The sequence below is a fragment of the Rhincodon typus genome, chromosome 8 (assembly GCF_021869965.1).
Source record: "Rhincodon typus isolate 14 chromosome 8, sRhiTyp1.1, whole genome shotgun sequence".
NCBI classification, from domain to species: Eukaryota; Metazoa; Chordata; class Chondrichthyes; order Orectolobiformes; family Rhincodontidae; genus Rhincodon; species Rhincodon typus.
Window position 1 is genome coordinate 32,792,553 of NC_063339.1, and position 18,491 is coordinate 32,811,043.

The window sequence follows — 18,491 nt, forward strand, 5'->3', positions numbered from 1 at the left end:
GCCTAATCAAAAAGAAAAAGGAAGCATTTATCAAGGCTAGGAGGTTGGGAACACACGAAGCAAGGAAAGTTGAAAGAAACTTAAGGAGTCAGGAGGGCTAAAAGGAGTTATGAAAAGTAATTGGCCAACAGGATTAAGGAAAATCCCAAGGCTTTTTATACATATATAAAGAGCAAGAGGGTAGCCAGGCAGAGGGTTGGCCCACTCAAGGACAGGGAAGGGAATTTATGTGTGGAGCCAAAAGAAATGGGCAAGGTATTAAATGAGTACTTTGTGTCAGTATTCACCATAGAGAAGGACATGGTGGATGATGAGTCTGGGGAAGGGTGTGTAGATAGTTTGGGTCATGTTGAGATCAAAAGGGAGGAGGTATTGGGGGTCTTGAAAAACATTAAGGTAGACAAGTCTCCAGGGCCTGATGGGATATACCCCAGAATACTGAGAGAGGCAAGGGAGGAAATTGCTGGGGCCTTGAAGGAAATCTTTGTATCCTCACTGGCTACAGGGGAGGTCCCAAAAGATTGGAGAATAGCCAATGTTGTTCCTTTGTTTAAGAAGGGTGGCAAGTATAATCCAGCTAATTACAGGCCAGTGAGCCTTACATCAGTGGAAGGGAAATTATTGGTGAGGATTCTTCGAGACAGAATTTACTCCCACTTGGGAATAAGTGGGCATATTAGCGAGAGGCAACATGGTTTTGTGAAGGGGAGGTCATATCTCACTAACTTGGTTGAGTTTTTTGAGGAAGTGACGAAGATGAGGGTAGGGCAGTGGATGTTGCCTACATGAACTTCAGTAAGGCCTTTGACAAGGTCCCTCATGGCAGACTGATACAGAAGGTAAAGTTGCATGGGGTCAGAGGTGAGCTTGCAAAGATGGATAAAAAAACAACTGACTTAGTCACAGAATACAGAGGGTAGCAGTGGAAGGGTGCGTTTCTGAATGGAGGGCTGTGACTACAGGCGTTCCTCAGGAATCAGCGTTGGGACCTTTGCTGTTTGTAATCTATATAAATGATCTGGAGGAGAACGTAACTGGTCTGATTAGTAAGTTTGTTGATGACACAAAGGTTGGTGGAATTGCAGATAGCGATGCGGATTGTCAAAAGATACAGGAGGATATAGATTGATTGGTGACTTGGGCAGAGAGATGGCAGATGGAGTTTAATTGGGAAAAAAGTGTGAGGTAATGCATTTTGGAAAGTCTAATCCAGATGGAAAATATACAGTAAACGGCAGAACCCTTCAGGGTACTGATAGGCAGAGGGATCTGGGTGTACAGGTACACAGGTCACTGAAAGTGGCAACGCAGGTGGAGAAGGTAGTCAACAAGGCAGATGACATGCTTGCCTTCATCGGCCATTTAGTTTAAAAATTGGCAGGTAATGTTGCAGCTTTACAGAAGCTTAGTTAGGCCGCATTTGGAATATTGTGTTCAATTCTGGTCGCCACACTACCAGAAGGATGTGGTCTGATATGGAGGGCATTAGCTATGAGGAGAGGTTGGAGAAACTTGGGTTGTTCTCTCTGGCACGATGGAGGTTGAGGGGGGACCTGATAGAAGTCATGGGCACAGACAGAGTGGATAGTCAGATGCTTTTTCCCAGGGTGGAAGAGTCAGTTACCAGGGGCCAAGGGTTTAAGGTGCAAGGGGCAAGGTTTAAAGGCGACTTACTAGGCAAGTTTTTTTTTTTTAAAACAGAGGGTGGTGGGTGCCTGGAACTCGCTGCCAAGAGAGGTAGCAGAACCAGATACGACAGTGGCTTTTTAAGGGCATCTTGACAAATATACGAATAGGATGGGATTAGAGGGATACGGTCCTCAGAAGGGTTGGGGGTTTTAGTTGTGATGGGCACCATGTCAGTGCAGGCTTGGAGAGCTGAAGGGCCTGTTCCTGTACTGTAATTTTCTTTGTTCTATGTAAATGGAGTACAGTAGTAAGCTGAGAATGCGTCCTTGGGTGGCTCTAGTGTTGACTGTTATTGTGGAGGAGGAGCAATTACCTATCTTCACTGATTGTGGTCTGTGGGTCAGAAAGCTGAGGATCCAGTTGCAGACAGTGGAGCTGAGATCAAGATCATGGAGTTTTGAGATCAGTCTGGTGGGGATAATAGTGTTGAAGGCAGAGCTGTAGTCGACAAGCAGGAGTCTTTGTGTCTTTGATGTCCAGATGTTCCAGGGCTGAATGCAGGGCTAGGGATTTGGCATCCTCTGTGGACTTATTATGTCAGTCGCCAAACTGTAGGGGATCGAAGCGGGCCAGGAGACTGGAGTTGATATGGGCCATGACCAGCCTCTTGAAGCCTTCGTGACTATTGAGGTCAGAGCCACTGGGTGCTTGTCATTAAGACACATTGTATGTGCTTTTAGGTACTGGAATGATGGCGGTCTTCTTGAAGCAGGTGGGGACTTCAGCTTGTCGGAGGGAGAAGCTGAAGATGTCGGTGAATACCTCCGCCTGTTGGTCTGCACAGGATCTGAGCGTGCAGCCGGGGATACCATTCTGACCCGTCAGTTTCCTTGGGTTGACTCCGAGGAAAGCCAATCTGATGTCTGAAGTGGTGACGGAGGGGACAGGTGTGTCTGGGGTTGTCAGGGCAGGCGTGACCGTTGCGCAAACCGAGCATAGAAAGCATTCAGCTTGTCAGGGAGGGATGTGTCTTTGTCCACTACCTTGTGCTGCTTAATTTTGAATCCCATAATATCATTTAGGCCTTGCCGTAGGCTGCGGGAGTCTGTTTGATAGATTTGGACCTCCAGCTTGGTCTGATACTGCCTCTTGGCACTGATAGCTTTGCAAAGGTCATATCTGAATTTCCTGTACTGGTCCGGGTCACCAGTCTTGAATGCTGCACATCTGGTCTTCAGTAGGGAGTAGGCTTCCTGGTTCATCCAAGGTTTATGGTTGGGGAATACTCGGATCAACTTCTTTAGCATGCAGTCCTATATACATTTGCTAATGAAGTCCTTGACTATGGTGTCATACTCGTCTAGGTCTTCCGCTATACGGTCCAGTCGACCGATTCCAAGCAGTCCCAGAGATGGTCTTTCACTGCCTTGGACCAGCATTGTATTTATTTTCATGAAGGAGTCTCCTGCTTCAGCTGTGTGTGAAAAAGTTGCCTCTCAGATCACTTTCAAATCTTTCTCCTCTCACCTTAAAAGTATGCCCCCTAGTTTTGAACTCCCCCACCCTAGGCAAAAAAAAAGACCCTGGCTATTCATTTTATCTATGCTTCTTGAGATTTTACAAACCTCTAAGATTATCCCTCAACCTCCTGTGCTCCAGTGTAAAACAAAAAGCCCAGCCTACCCAGTCTTTCTTTATAAGTCAAACTCTCCAGTCCAAGCAACAGCCTTCTAAACCTTTTCTGAACTCTCTCCAATTTAATAATATTCTTCCTACAGCAGGGCAACCATAACTGTACACAGAACTCCAAAAACGGTCTCACCAACGTCCTGCACAACCGCAACATGACATCCCAACTCCCACATTCAATGGTCTGAGCAATGAAAGCAAGAATGTTAAATAACAAGACATAGAGCTGAATGGACATAGAGCTGAATGAACACAGCAGGCCAAGCAGCATCATAGGAGCAGGAAGGCTGACGTTTCGGGCCTAGACCCTTCATCAGAAATGGGGGAGGGGAAGGGGGTTCTGAAATATGCTAAATGCCTTCTTTACCACCCTACCTACCTGTGATGTAACTTTCCATGTATGTACCTGAACCCCAGGTCTGTCTGTTCAACAACAGTACCGAGGGCCCTAACATCAGCTGTATAAGTCCTGCCCTTGTTCATCTTACCAAACTGCTGTATCTCTCAATTATCCAAATTAAATTCCATCTGTCATTCCTCAGGACATTGGCCCAACTGATCAAGATTCTTTTGTAATCTTAGATAACCTTTTTCACTGTCCATTATACCACCAATCTTGGTGTCATCTAGGATATTGGTGGTTCTCCTTTCGACTGGGACACCACCAAAATCCTGGGAAAAGCAAAGCAGAGACAAGCACGGGAATTCCTAGAAGCCTGGTACTCCACGAAGAAAGCCATCAACAAACACACAGAGCTCGACCCCATATACACTCCACTGCAAAGGAAAACCGGAAGTGAGGTAATCCAGCTCAACAGACTCCACAGTGTAAACAACAGGCAGGAAAACATAATGGCGCTTCATCGGAGGCTACACTGATGACGTTACCCAGCAGGGTAACGAAACGTCTGCGAAACAACGAACCAGCTCGGCGAGCCAACCAACTACAACATCCACAACCCGAGCTACAAATCTATTCTAAATCCTTATCTGTAAACTTATTAAGCCTGCTTCCCAAATTCTCATCTAAATCATTTATATCAATGACAAACAACAGTGGATCTAGCACAGATTGCTGCGAACACCACTGGTTACAGGTCTCCGGTCCGCAAAACAACCCTCCTCATGTTCCTCCAGTTCTGGCATCTAACTCATTTATAACTCCCTTTAGCATACTACTGGGTTCCATGTCTTCAGGTGCTCAAATCCTGAGCTGTGAAATCCTCTCTGCCTCTCTCTTCCTGTAAAATACTCCATGACATGTACCTTTGTGATCACTCCAATACTTTCCTGGCTAATCTCATGTTTTTCACTCTCTATGCACTCAAAGTCTTTCAAGTTGAATTTGCTTATGTCGATTACAAATATGATCAATTCTAAATCTCTTATGCACTTTAAATCTCTGTGATTTCATCTTCCATTAAATATACGCGTGACTTACTAAATTTATTGATAACATTCCTGTGAAGTGCCTAGGAATAATTTTCGAGTTGCTGTTTCTACCAAGCAGAATCAAATACTATAATGGGAATTTGCGAAATGTAAACTTAACAGCTAGGTTAAGAAACATATCTTCATTTATTGCCTGGTAATTTACTAAACTAAGTAACAGATTCAGGAACACAATCAAGATAAGATGGCTTGGTGGGAGAATCAATTTCCCGGATGAATGAGATTTGACTACAATACAGGCTATTACGTAATCAATCTACTTTTCTAGAAGCTATTTGGCAGAGTTTCAACAACTTATCCCAATTTGATGATTTTGCATCAGGTACCAACCACAGTGAATTGCACGTTAATAAATGTAGATGCAATAGACAATGACCTCTGGAAAAAGAAAATAACAATACAAACCTGATTTAAGATACCGTTTGACGATCAACTCATTTTGTTGTTGGTCTCGACCAGCTATTACAAGGTAGTTTTCACTGCTGATAAACCACAAGAACTTCTCAAACCTAACAAAGAAAATAAAAGTTAGTAATAATTTGCACTGAGTCATTGAATCAGAGTTATACAGCAGGGAAACAGACCCTTCAGTCCAACTGTTTCGCACCAACCAGATATCCTAAACTGATTTAGTCCCTTTTGCTGGCATTTAGCCCAAATCTCTCTAAACCCTTCCTATTCATGTATCCATCCAGATGCCTTTTAAATATTGCAACCGTACCTGCCTCCACCACCTCCTCTGGTGGCTAGTTCCATACAAGCACCACCCTTTGCATGAAAAAGTTATGCCTCAGATCCCTTCAAATCTTTCCCCTTTCACCTTAAACCTATGCCCTCTAGTTTTGGACTCCCCTACCCTGGGAAAAAGAGCTTGACTATTTATCCTATCTGTACCCCTCATGATTTTATAAACCTCTTTTAGGTCACCCCTTAGCCTCAACACTCAAGAATTTAAGATTTGCTGCTAACTTTTCAGTTTATCTGTTATAATGGCTAGCTTGAAATGTGAGAAGGTTACCTTAATTTATCGTGCAGAGTTTGAGCTATAGGGAGAGGCTGAATAGGCTGAGGCTTCTTTTCTCTAGAGTTAAGAAGACTTGCTACAGATTTATTAAAATGCTTCAATCATTGGAATTAAATGTACCTTGATAAATGCATTAGGATATTTTTAGAAATTGACAGAAGTCATATGCAGCACTTGATATAAAAAGCACATGATTCAGAATAGATCAAAACTGCCGTTTTAATAAATGCACTGAATTCAAATTCAATTTTAAAAGGACGACTGGCACTTGTACTGTTTCACTAATGTCTACTCAAATGACACACTGGCCTGGATCTTGCACAACTTGTTGCTGATCTGGAAGAAACCTGCCCACAAAGATGAAGACATCTTTGTGGATTGGATTTCCTCTTTATGTCAGTTTTAGTTCATGCCAAGTCAAAGTGACCTTCAGGCAACAACTTGATGCCATTAAGTAGGATAAGCAGTCAATCACAATGAAGCATCCTTAATATGCAAATTATCATAATAGAGAAACTTGATATTTTAACAATATAAAATTAGTTTTTCAGGGCCTATGAAGCTGTTTGGTAGGCATTATGGACTTTATAATCTGTTTAAAAAAACCTAGCTAAACCTTATTCAACAAAACATGAATTGAAAAGTTGCAAATTTATATTTATTGACTTTTTTACATGGCATCAACTTGCAGACTGTGTCTAATTTATCGGAGTATGAAAAAATCCTTCAATTACTTGATAGTGCAGCACGTAAGTGGATTGTGCTTTCATTTCTCCCAGGCTTGAAGCTAGTCCGAATTGACAAGATAAAGACCTCTGCTGGATGGTGACTGCATGTATTCTTTATAAAATACCTATAGAAGCTTAAATTCTTATCTCATACAAAGCAGCATAAAACTGTCCTAAAATCTACCAAGGGCTGGATTTTACATTTTCTGGCAGGGTGAGGAAAGAACCGTGCTGCCCATACCTCCTTGACACTGCAGTTTTAGCTTGCATATCAACATCAGACAGCTAAATTAGTAGGCGGGCAGCCAAGTAATAGTACAAAGTGGAGGCATCACACTCAATCAGACTTCCATGCCAGACCATTGAGCAAAAGGCTCAGGTCATGAGCAGAATGTCAGTCAAAATCACCAATTTCAAGGCTCCTGCCCTTTCAATCTCACTATTTCTTATAGCAAGCTCAAAACAGTTGACAAATTAAGACAGAATATACAGATCCTGTCATCTTCAACAGCAGATTGATAGTACTCACATCCAGCGTATGGACACACTCTCACCATTTACTTCATTATAGTCGGCTCACTGATACTCGGTTTGTGTTCCTCCAGGAGCATACAAATCTAATCATTATGACAGTCTTGATCAAATATCAACAACAACAACTGAATTCCAGAGATGACATGAGAACCATGTGTTTGACACCAAGGAACCTTAGCCAAAGTTAACTGAATGGAAATCAGGGGATACGGTTTCCATTGGCTGGAGTCATGTATAGCACAAAAAAAAATTATATAATGATAGTTGGAGGCCAATCAACTCAGTCCCTGAACATGCCTGCAGGGGGTCCTCAGGGTAGTGTCCTATACACATCCTTCCGGAGCTGCTTTATCAATTAACCTCTCTGCACTATAAAGATCAGAGGTGGAAACATTCACTAATGATTGCTACACTGCTGTAGCCTAGGTTGTTAAGTGGTAAGTATGGTCCAACTGTTACAATAGTCAACACAATGACCTTCTTCAACAAACGAAACCACAGAGCCATCCCTTCCAAATATTAGCACAGTAAATCCTTCATTATCAACCTGGCAGCTACCAACGGGCAAGAACTTAACAGTGATGGAATATGCTCCACTTGCCTTTGTGAGTGCAGCTCCAATAATCAGGAATCTTCACACCATTCAGGCTAATACAATGCACTTGATCAGAATTTGTCCACCATCTAAAACATTAATTGCTTCCACCAGTGGTGTATGGTGGCACAGTGTACACCATCTGCAAGATGCACTGCATCTACTCAAGTCTGCCTCAACAGGACCTTCCAAACCTGCAGTCTCTACCACCTAGAAGAACAATGCAGCAGACATGTAGGAAAACAACAAGCTACAATTTACCCTCCAAATCATGCATCATAAGTGGAAATATATCACTGTTCCTCAACTGACTCTGTGTCAAAATCAGAACTTTGTGTACCTTTACAACATGAACTGCATCAGTTCAAGAAAGCAGCTCACCAGTATTTGAGCAAAGGCAATTACGGACGGTCAGGAATTCTTGGTCTTGCCAGCAGCACTTACATCATAAAAAAATTTTAAAACTGATGAGTCATTATTTTTTAGAATTCCTATGTTCTACACTAACCAAACCCAGCAATGATTTATCTTGTATTAGTCTGTCGCCTTTAATTCAATAAATTAAAACTACAAGTGCTTGTAATAGGGTGAGAGTTAAGTCTAGTCCTGTCCAGATAACAAAGCAGATTCCTAGAAAATATCCGAGGCAGATCCCACTCATTTATAACATCTACATAATGCAGGTGTCCATTATCTAAAACCAGGCCAAGTAAAGGGAACTTTGTTTTGAATCAAGACTTGATGATAAATGCTTGATGCCAATACCAACAGTATTAAATAAGAATCCATTCAATTTTTCATCAAAATCAGTTTTTCTCGTGCAGTGAGTTGATCTCTTTTGTCTCTTTCACTCTTTCCTCCCTGTAAGGGGATACCTGATCCACCCAATAATAGCTTTGTTAAGATAAGGACGTAGCTGTGTGAAGAAAATATCAGTGCAACCTGCATCCTTTGGCATATTGGTTTATGTACTGAAGCAATCTGATAACTTACATACAAAATACTTTAAATCATTTCCATTTGGCTTTTTGCTTAATCACTTGTTTTAATCATAAATGAGATTCAGTTTTCCTGTGAGTATTTACTTGTCTCATCCTGAGACATTGTATCAAATCACCTTGGACACTTTATTTCCCCAATCAACCTGCTTAGGGATGTTATGATGCACCTCTGGAGCAGGTGGGACTTGAACCAGAGCCTCCTGGATCAGAGGTAGGGACACTACCACTGCATCACAACAGCCCTTTGATCACCTTTATGATCTAATAAGTCTTAATCAGAACTAAAAATAAACAAAGATCTGTAGATGCTGGAAATCTGAAAAAGACAAATTGCTGGTGTAAATCAGCAAGACTGGCAGCATCTGTGGAGGAAAAGCAGAGTTGATGTTTCAGGTCCTGTGACCCTCCTTCAGAACTGATTGCAACTGGAAAAGAGTTGGTATATATTGCTGAAGATGGAGTGGGGGAGGAGTAAACAACAGGCGAAGATGGAGCGCAGGAGAGTGAACAGCGGCTGGACAGACAAAGGAATGGGTAATGCTTAGCCTGAGAGAATCAATAGCTGCTAATGATGACTATTAGCAGCTGACAACAGGTTGGTTGTGGTAGTAGCCTATGCGATGACAAGGCCTGGTCTGTGGGAGTTGGGGGACGGACTTGGAAGAGGTGCTCAGGCCCCAAAATTGTTGGACTCAATATGGAGTCCTGGATTGCAGCAAATGGGATCTGTTTTTCCAGCTTGTGCTAAGCTTCACTAGAGCACTGGGAACAGAAAAGTTGGCCAGGGAACACAGTAGTATGTTGAAGCGTTGAAGTCACTAGCCAAGACACCAGACACACCTTCCAGGTGAAGGAGCAATATACCTGCACTTCACTCAATCTGGTCTAATGTGTTCACTACTCACAATGTGCTCTCCTCTACACTGGGGAGGCAAAACGCAGACTGGACAACGACTTTGCAGAACACCTACATTCTGTCCGCAAAAATGACCCTGAGCTTCCGGTTGTCTACCACTTCAATACACCACCGTGTTCCCTGGACAATGTCTCCGTTTCAGGTTTGCTGCAATGCTCCAGCGAAGCTCAGCACAAGATGAAAGAACAGTATCTCATTTTCCGCTTGGGGACACTGTAGCCTTCGGACTCAACAGAGAGTTCAATAATTTTAGGTCCTAAGGGCCTTCTTCCATGTCGTTTACCCACCCCAACACACCAGGCCCTGTCATTACAAATGCTGCTACCACAACCAAGCCGTTGTCAATTACTAATGGTACCCATGAGCAACTATTAATTATCCCAGACTGACCATTACCTATTTCTTTGTCTGCCCAACTGCTGTTCCCTCTCTCTGCACTGCAACTTCACCTATTGTTTACTCCTTTCCCATCCCCACCTTCAGCATAAATATATCAACCTTTTCCTATCTACAATCAGTTCTGAATAAGGGTCTCTGGACCCAAAACATTAAATCTGCTTTCTCCCTACAAATGCTGCCAGATCTGCTGAGTTTCTCCAGTAATTAATGTTTCTGCTTAATCAGAATTACCCATTGTACACTAGCTCATTTAAATGGATTATCAAAGTTACAGGCTTAGTAGTCTTTTTCAGAAGGAACTTACTCTATATTCATATAATAGTAGTGTCCCTACCCTCTTGGCCAAAAGGCCTGGGTTCCAGTCCCAGCTGTTCTAGAGATGTGTCATGATGTGTCTGATCAGGTCAATTAAAAATATCTATAATAATTATCACACAACCCACCAATATACTTTTCTTGCCTTCTGAATTGTAATGACTGTTTGAACTTCTTTTAATGTTCTTTTTGTTTTTTTCTCCGCTGATTTAAGTGCCTAAAAGGAAATTAAATTAAATTTTAAAAAAATTTGTTGGAAGTTAAAAAGAAAACAAATTTAACTTAGTCATGTCAAGTCGAAATCTATAGTGCAAGTGGAGATCATAAGGAAATCAAAAATACATTCTAAAACAATGAAATATTGTGGTTGGTTGGCTCACTGAGCTGGTTTGGTGTTCCGCAGACTTTTCATTACCCTGCTGGGTAACATCATCAGTGCAGCCTCCGATGAAGCACCGTTGTGTTTTCCCGCCTGTTATTTAAACTCTGGAGTCCGTTGAGCTGATTACCTCACTTCCGGTTTCTCTTCATAATGGAGTGTATATGGGGTCGAGCTCTATGCGTTTGTTGATGGCTTTCTTCGTGGAGTACCAAGCTTCTAGGAATTCCTGTGCTTGTCTCTGCTTTGCTTGTCCCAGGATCTTGGTGTTGTCCCAGTTGAATTGGTCATTCTCCTTATCCACATGGATAGAGATGAGCGAGTATTGGTCATGTCTTTTTGTAGCCAATTGATGTTCGTTTACCCTTGTTGTTAATTTCCTTCCTGTTTGTCTGACGTAGTGTTTGTCACAGTCTCTGCAGGGAATCTTGTATATGACATTGGTCCTGTCCACAGTGGGTAGTGGTTCAGGTGAGCAGTTGTCGTACGTAGGGTTGATGTGGGTTTGTGTGCTACTCTGTGTGCGCACAACCACTGGGCATCAGAGTAGCACACAAACCCACATCAACCCTATTACAACTGCTCACCTGAACCAAAGACCCACTATCCACTATGGACAGGACCAATGTCATATACAAGATTCCCTGCAGAGACTGTGACAAACACTACGTCGGACAAACAGGAAGGAAATTAACAACAAGGGTACACGAACATCAATTGGCTACAAAGACATGACCAATGCTCACTCATCTCTATCCACATGGATAAGGAGAACCACCAATTCGACTGGGACAACACCAAGATCCTGGGACAAGCAAAGCAGAGACAAGCACAGGAATTCCCAGAAGCCTGTTACTCCATGAAGAAAGCCATCAACAAACGCACAGAGATCGACCCCATATACACTCCATTACGAAGGAAGGTAATCCAGCTCAACAGACTCGAGTTTAAATAACAGGCGGGAAAACACAATGGCACTTCATCGGAGGCTGCACTGATGATGTTACCCAGCAGGGTAATGAAACGCCCGCAAAACAACAAACCAGCTCAGTCAGCCAACCAACCAGAACATCCACAACCCGAGCTACGAATCTACTCTAAAATCCTTAGAAAACAATGAAATGTATACATCCTAGAATCCCAAAAGGAAACTAATAAGAGATACAGAATTCTGGGTAGTGTGTCTTTTAGGTGCTCCATAAACATAGAAGTTTTTGCTAAGATCAAGAAGTTCTCTCATAATATCCTAATATTTTAAAAAGGAGCAATATGTTTATACAACAATTAGAGGTAGATAAATGATGCTCACTTGAGCCCAAAATTGAATTCTTTGATATTAATATGCCATATAAATCAGAAATAAAAATAAAATCTCTCTCCATCCAAATTTGATTTCTTATTCACAGATGCTGGCATTTGAAGACACTTTCCCAACATAACAAATCAGAACTGATCTTTTCACTTGGCCACTTTCACACACCACATGGCCAACCCAAAGTTGGTAGAGGCTTGTGAATGAATCACCGGCACCTGAACAGCAAAGTTCAGGACCAGTGAAATCCAGACCTGACAAAGTGAAGAGAAGTACAGGTGTTAAATATGACTTCCTAAAGTCAAGACAGAAATTTGTTTGCATTCTCCGTTTCCTGCTTTTCATACTGCTGCTCTAGACACCATGAGGGAGAAATTAATTGGAAGTGGTACCATACAGACATATACCAAATCCTAGGAAAGCAGCATCACAAATCAGCTGTCTTCATTGTAGTCATTTCTCTTCCAATGTGGAATATTTCCTACCTTTTCTGCAGCTTCAACTGTCTTCTTTTCCTTCTTTGCTGCATGCCTTTTGTGATCATAATATCTGCACCAGAATTTCATTTGAAATACAAAACAACATTGTTAACATATTCAACATCTGTTAACCAGCAAGAATTGAATATCAAAACAACAGATATTACAACAATTTCATCCCATTCTTTTTTCACTACAGGATTGTTCTTTTTGTAACCACATTCTTCAATTATTATAATTACATTAACTCTACATACAGCTATGGTAAAATTGGCCTTTCAAACTACAAATTGGTAGCACCCAGTAATTCAATGCAACAGTATGCAAATAGGCTGACGATGCATTATTTTTGATGCAACAGTCTTAGTTTGGAAACCATGAAGTTGTGAGCAATTCAGAAGAACCACTAGAATTACAGGCCAGGTTAGCAGGTCGGTCAAACATTTTGGTGACTAATTGGTCCACTAGTGTCAGAATCCCAACGAAGTTGTACTTTAACTCTGCTGATAAAAAGAACTTCTGTCTGGTAACTTTGGGGCAGAAGAGAAATTTACATAAAATTGGACATTCTTGTATATTTTAGCACATTGTGACACTTCAGAAAGTGTAAAATCAAGCTTTACACTTCAAAAACGTGAAGTGGGAAGGCAATGGCTTACAGAGTCAGAGATAAACAGCATGGAAATAGACCCTTCGGTCCAATTTAGTGGTAATGTAAATGGACTAGTTACCAAGAGCATCAGGCTTTCCATGGGGCCATGAAATTTTGAATCCCACCATGGTGGATGGTGAATTTTGAATTCAGTGTAAAAAAAACCGATATCAGAAAAAGCAAGTCTTCTGTCAGCAAAATCCCATCTGGTTCACTATGTCCTTATCTGATCTGGCCTAATTACACCCACAGCAATGTGGGTGACTCTTAAATGCCTTCTGAAATGGTCTAGCAAGTCAGTCAGTCATTCAGTTGTATCAAACTATTATACAGTCTAAAGAAAGAAATTAAACTGGACTGACCAACAGGCATTTACCGAGGCACTGGAAAGGACAACGGCTAACCAAGCCCTGCCTATCCAGCAAAGGGCTCTCTAACAACATCGAGGTGTGGCAAAATTGAGAGAACTGTCCCACAAACGAGCCGAGTCACAGCTTAACACAGTCATTGTCTATAAGACGCAATTTTGTCACAATGTTCGAGACATCAGAATCCCTTGATATGATCCATACAACTGGCAAAATACACCAAGCAGAGGTGTTGGCACAGAGGTGTACAAACAGGATGAAGTTGAGCTGGAAATCTTCAACATTGCCTCAGAACCCCATCAGATCAAAACATGGATAAGGAAACCTCCTGCTGATTAATAATCAACCTCTCCCTCAAGCTGATGAATCGGGATGACATACCTACTACACAGCACTATTTGGAGGAAGCATTAAGGGTTCAAAACGTAATCTGTGTGGGATCTTGAGTCTCTACCCTCAAGAGCAACTCAGTAGAACCACTGCTACCTGAGCTGACCAAGCCTAAAGGGCAATGCTGCTAGACCGAGTATGTGTCAAATGGTAAGGGAACAAACAAGAGGAAGAAAAAAACCTACTTGATCTCATCCTCATCAACCTGTCTTTGCAGTATAACAGTATAACTAGCAGTGACCACCACACAGTCATTGTGAAGACAAAACAGCATCGTCACATTAGAAAACATTTCATCATATTGCGTGACACTACAAATGTGCTAAATGGGACAGACTTTGACAGATCTCAGAAACTCAAAACTGAGCATCCAAAAGCAACAGAATCGTTGCCAATAACAAACCAATGGCCTGGCATATCACCACCATTACCCTCCAGGTAAGGAATCAACTTCGGTTCAATGAAGAATGCAGGAAGGAAAAGCAAGTATATCCAAAACAAGGTGTGAACCTAATGAAGATGTAACGCATGACCACTTGGATGTCAACCAGTAGGGGCAGCATGCAGATACAGCTGAACGATATCAAACAAATCAGATATAAGCACTGTATTCCTGTCACATCCAGTTATGAATGGTGATGGAGAGTCAAACAAATAACAGGAGGCAGCACTCCACAGTTTTCCCCATTTCCAATTACAGGGAGCCCAGCACATCAATGCAAAAGGCAAGGCTGAAATATTTGCCCCCCGCCTTCCCCCACTAGCCAGATGTGCTAAGTAGAGCATTCATTTTAGCCTCCTGCAGAGGTTCCAGAGAATCACAGGTGTCAGTCGCCAACCAATTTGATTCACTCTGTGTGACATCCAGAAATAGGTAAAGATACTGGATACTACAGAATTTATTGGACGCTGAAAACATTCCTGCAGAATATTAAAGCTCCAGAACAAGACACACGTCTAACCAAAATGTTCCCGTATGGCTACAAGACTGCCAACTGGATGGTAGTGGCAGAGCAGTAATGTCACTGGACTGGTAATCTAGAGATCGAGGTGAATGATCTGGGAACATGGGTTCAAATCCCAATATGGCAGATGGCGAAATCTGAATTCAGTAGAATCTGGAATTAAAAAGCTAGTTTAATGGTGAACAAGTAAGCAGTGTCGATTGTTGTAAAAACCCATCTGGTTCACTTGTACCTTTTAGGGAAGGAAATCTGGTTTACAAGTGACTGCAGACCCATACCAATGTGATTAACTTGTAACTGCTCTCTGGGCAATTAGGGATGGGGAATAAATGCTGCCCTGCCCAGCTACGTCCACATCCCATGAATGAACCTTTTTTTTTAAAGAAAAAAAAATCACCTGACCTCATTGTTGCCTTGGTGCAAACATAAACAAAAGAGATGACCTCCAGAACTGAGGTGAGAGTAACTATGTTAAAAATCAAGGCAGGACGTGAATGACGTTAAGAAGCCCGAACAAAACTGGAGCTAATGAGAGTCAGGGGAAATCTCTCTACTGGTTGGACTGATACCTAGCACAAATATTCAAAAATATTCAACACAGTGCTCAGTTACGAGTGGTGTACCACAAGGATCTGTTCTCGGTCCTCTTCTATTTGTGATTTTTGTAAGTGATTTGGATGAAGGAGTGGAAGGGTGGATTAGCAAGTTCGCGGACGATATGAAGGTGGGTCGCGTTGTGGACAGTGAGGAGGGCTGTTCTAGGTTACAAAGGGACATTGATAGGATGCAGAGCTGGGCTGAGAACTGGCAGATGGAGTTTAACCCTGAAGAGTGTGAGGTGATTCATTTTGGAAGGACAAACTTGAAAGCAGAATACAGGGTTAACGGAAAGATTCTTGGCAGTGTGGAGGAGCAGAGGGATCTTGGGGTTCATGTCAACAGTTCCCTGAAAGCTGCCACCCAGGTGGATAGAGTTGTTAAGGTGGTGTATGGTGTGTTAGCTTTCATTAATAGAGGGATTGAGTTCAAGAGCCGTGAAGTTACGCTCCAGCTATACAAAACCCTGGTTCGGCCACATCTGGAGTAGTGTGTCCAGTTCTGGTCGCCTCATTACAGGAAAGATGTGGAAGCATTGGAAAAGGTGCAGAGTAGATTTACCAGGATGTTGCCTGGAATGGAGGGAAGGTCTTACGAGGAAAGGTTGAGAGAGCTAGGGCTTTTCTCTTTAGAACGACAAAGGATGAGAGGTGACTTGATAGAGGTGTACAAAATGATCAGAGGTATATTAGACAGCCAGAGACTTTTTCCTAGGGTGGAGGTAGCTATTATGAGGGGGCATAGTTTTAAAGTGAGTGGAGGTAGATATAGGGGAGACGTCAGAGGTAGGTTCTTTATTCAGAGTGGTCAGGGGGTGGAATGCATTGCCGGAGAGGGTAGTGGAGTCGGCCTCATTAGTGGCATTTAAGCGGCTATTAGATAGGCACATGGATGATAGGATAAGGTAGAGGTGGAGGCTAGATAGACCTTAGGATTAGGGTAAAAGTTCGCACAACATCGTGGGCTGAAGGGCCTGTACTGTTCAATGTTCTAAATGAAGATGGTGGTGGTTGTTGGAAGTCAATCATCTCAGTCCCAGGACATCTATGCAGGATCCCATCTGGGTTGTGTCCTAGGGTCAAGCATCCATCGTTAGATGCTTCGTCAAGGACCTTCCCTCCACCGCAAGGTCAGAAATAAATAGTTACAGATCGTTGCACAATATTCAACACTATTCATGACTCCTCAGATACTAAAGCAATCCACGTCCATGTGCAGTAATATGCAGACAACATCCAAGCTCCGCTGTCAAGTCACTAGTAACATCAAGGGACACAAATATCAGGGTATGACAATGTCCAAGAAAGAATTCAACCATTGTTCCTTGCAACTCATTTATTCATGGATTATGGCTGCACTGGTTGGGTCAGCATTTATTGCACATCCTTAGTTACTGTCGAGGTGGTGATGGTGAGCTGCCTTCTTGAAATGCTGCAGTCCATTGCTGTAATTAAACTCACAATGCCATTGAGAAGGAAGTTCCAGGATTTTGATCCAGTGACAGTGAAGGAACAATAATATTACCATGTCAGGATAAGTGTTTCTGCTGATTGTCACTGCTGCGCAAGGAGCTCCAAGGTCATGCAGAAGAAAAACCAAAGTGAACCAAGGACATTCAGAGTGGCTGCTTACACATGCAGCTTAGGAGGGAACTCTGATCAAGATGGCTTGCAGCTTGACATTCCTATGTGTCTGCTGCCCTTGTCTTTCTGGATGGTAATGGTCATAGGTTGGAATGTGCTGCCTGAGGAGCCTTGGAGAATTTCTGCGGTGCATCTTGTAGATTGTATACACTGTTGCTACTCAGCATCAGTGCTGGAGGGAGTGGATTTTATGGGTGTGGTGCCAATCAAGTGGGCTGCTTTGTTCTGGCTCACGACAAGCTTCTTGAGGTGTTATTGAAGCTGCATTCAAGACAAATGGAGAGTATTCCAACAGACTCCTGACTTGGGCCCTGCAGATAATGGTCAGGCTGTGGGGAGTAATGAGGTGAGTTACTCACTTGGTATTCCTAGTCTCTGATCTGCTCAAGTAGCCACATTATTTATGTGGTAAGTCCCAGTCCAGTTTCTGGTTAATGGTAATCCCCAGGATGTTGATCATGGGGATCCAGTGAAGGTAATGCCCACTGAATGTCGAAAGGTGATGGCTTGATTCTTCTTGTTGGAGATTTGCTTTGCCTGGCACTTGTGTGAATATTACTTGCCATTTGTCAGCCCAAACCTGGATACTGTCCAGGTCTTGCTACATTTAGACATGGACGGTTTCTGCGTCTGAGAAGTCACAAATGATGCTGAACGTAGTGTAGTCATCAGAACATCCTCACTTCTGACCTTATGATGGAGGGAAGGTCACTGATGAAGCAGCTGTAGATGAACGGGCCTGGGTCACTACCCTGAGGAACTCCCGCAGAGATGTTTTGGAGCCGAGATGACGGACATCCAACAACCTCAAACATTTTTCATTGTCCCAGATATGACTCCAACCAGCAGATGGTTTTCCCCAACTCCCATTTACCTCTGTTTTGCTACAGCTCTCAGTCAAGTGTGGCATTGATGTCATGGGCTCTCTCTTTCACCTCACCTCTGGAATTCAGCTCATGTGTCCATATTTGAACCAAAGCTGTAATACGGTCAGGAACTGAGTGTAAAACCTGATGTAACATAAACAGAGCAGTAAACTGCTCAGTGATGCTAAGCCAGTATTGTTTGATAGCACTGTTGTTGACATCTTTCATCACTTTACTGATGATCAAGGGTAGACGGCGTGCAGTCATTGGCTAGGTCAGATTTTTCCTGCTTTGTGTGTACTGGACATACCAGGGCAATTTTCCATATTTTTGGGTAGATAACAGTGTCGTAGTTTTATTGGTACAGATTTGCTCGGAGTGTAGCAAGCTCTGAAGTTCAAGTCTGCAGTACTATTGCCAGAATATTATCAAGGCCCACACCATTGCAATATCCAGTACCTTCAACTGTTTCTTGATATCGTGGGGAGTAAATCAAATTGGCTGAAGACTGGCAACTGTGCTAGGGATCTTTGGAGGAGGTTGACACGATTCATCCAT

At 42.6% G+C, this 18,491-nt stretch overlaps 1 protein-coding gene across 1 annotated transcript in view; it reads right to left on the reverse strand.

The window, feature by feature from the left end:
* Window positions 1-18,491, reverse strand: part of LOC109922461 (ribosome quality control complex subunit NEMF-like) — a 134,024-nt gene that overhangs the window by 51,195 nt on the left and 64,338 nt on the right. Inside the window, exons 15-17 of the mRNA XM_048600086.1 lie at window positions 12,459-12,522; window positions 10,411-10,499; window positions 5,176-5,279 (exon numbers count right to left, since the gene is read on the reverse strand). Coding sequence (XP_048456043.1) covers window positions 5,176-5,279; window positions 10,411-10,499; window positions 12,459-12,522 — 257 coding nt within the window. The remainder of the gene's footprint in view (window positions 1-5,175; window positions 5,280-10,410; window positions 10,500-12,458; window positions 12,523-18,491) is intronic.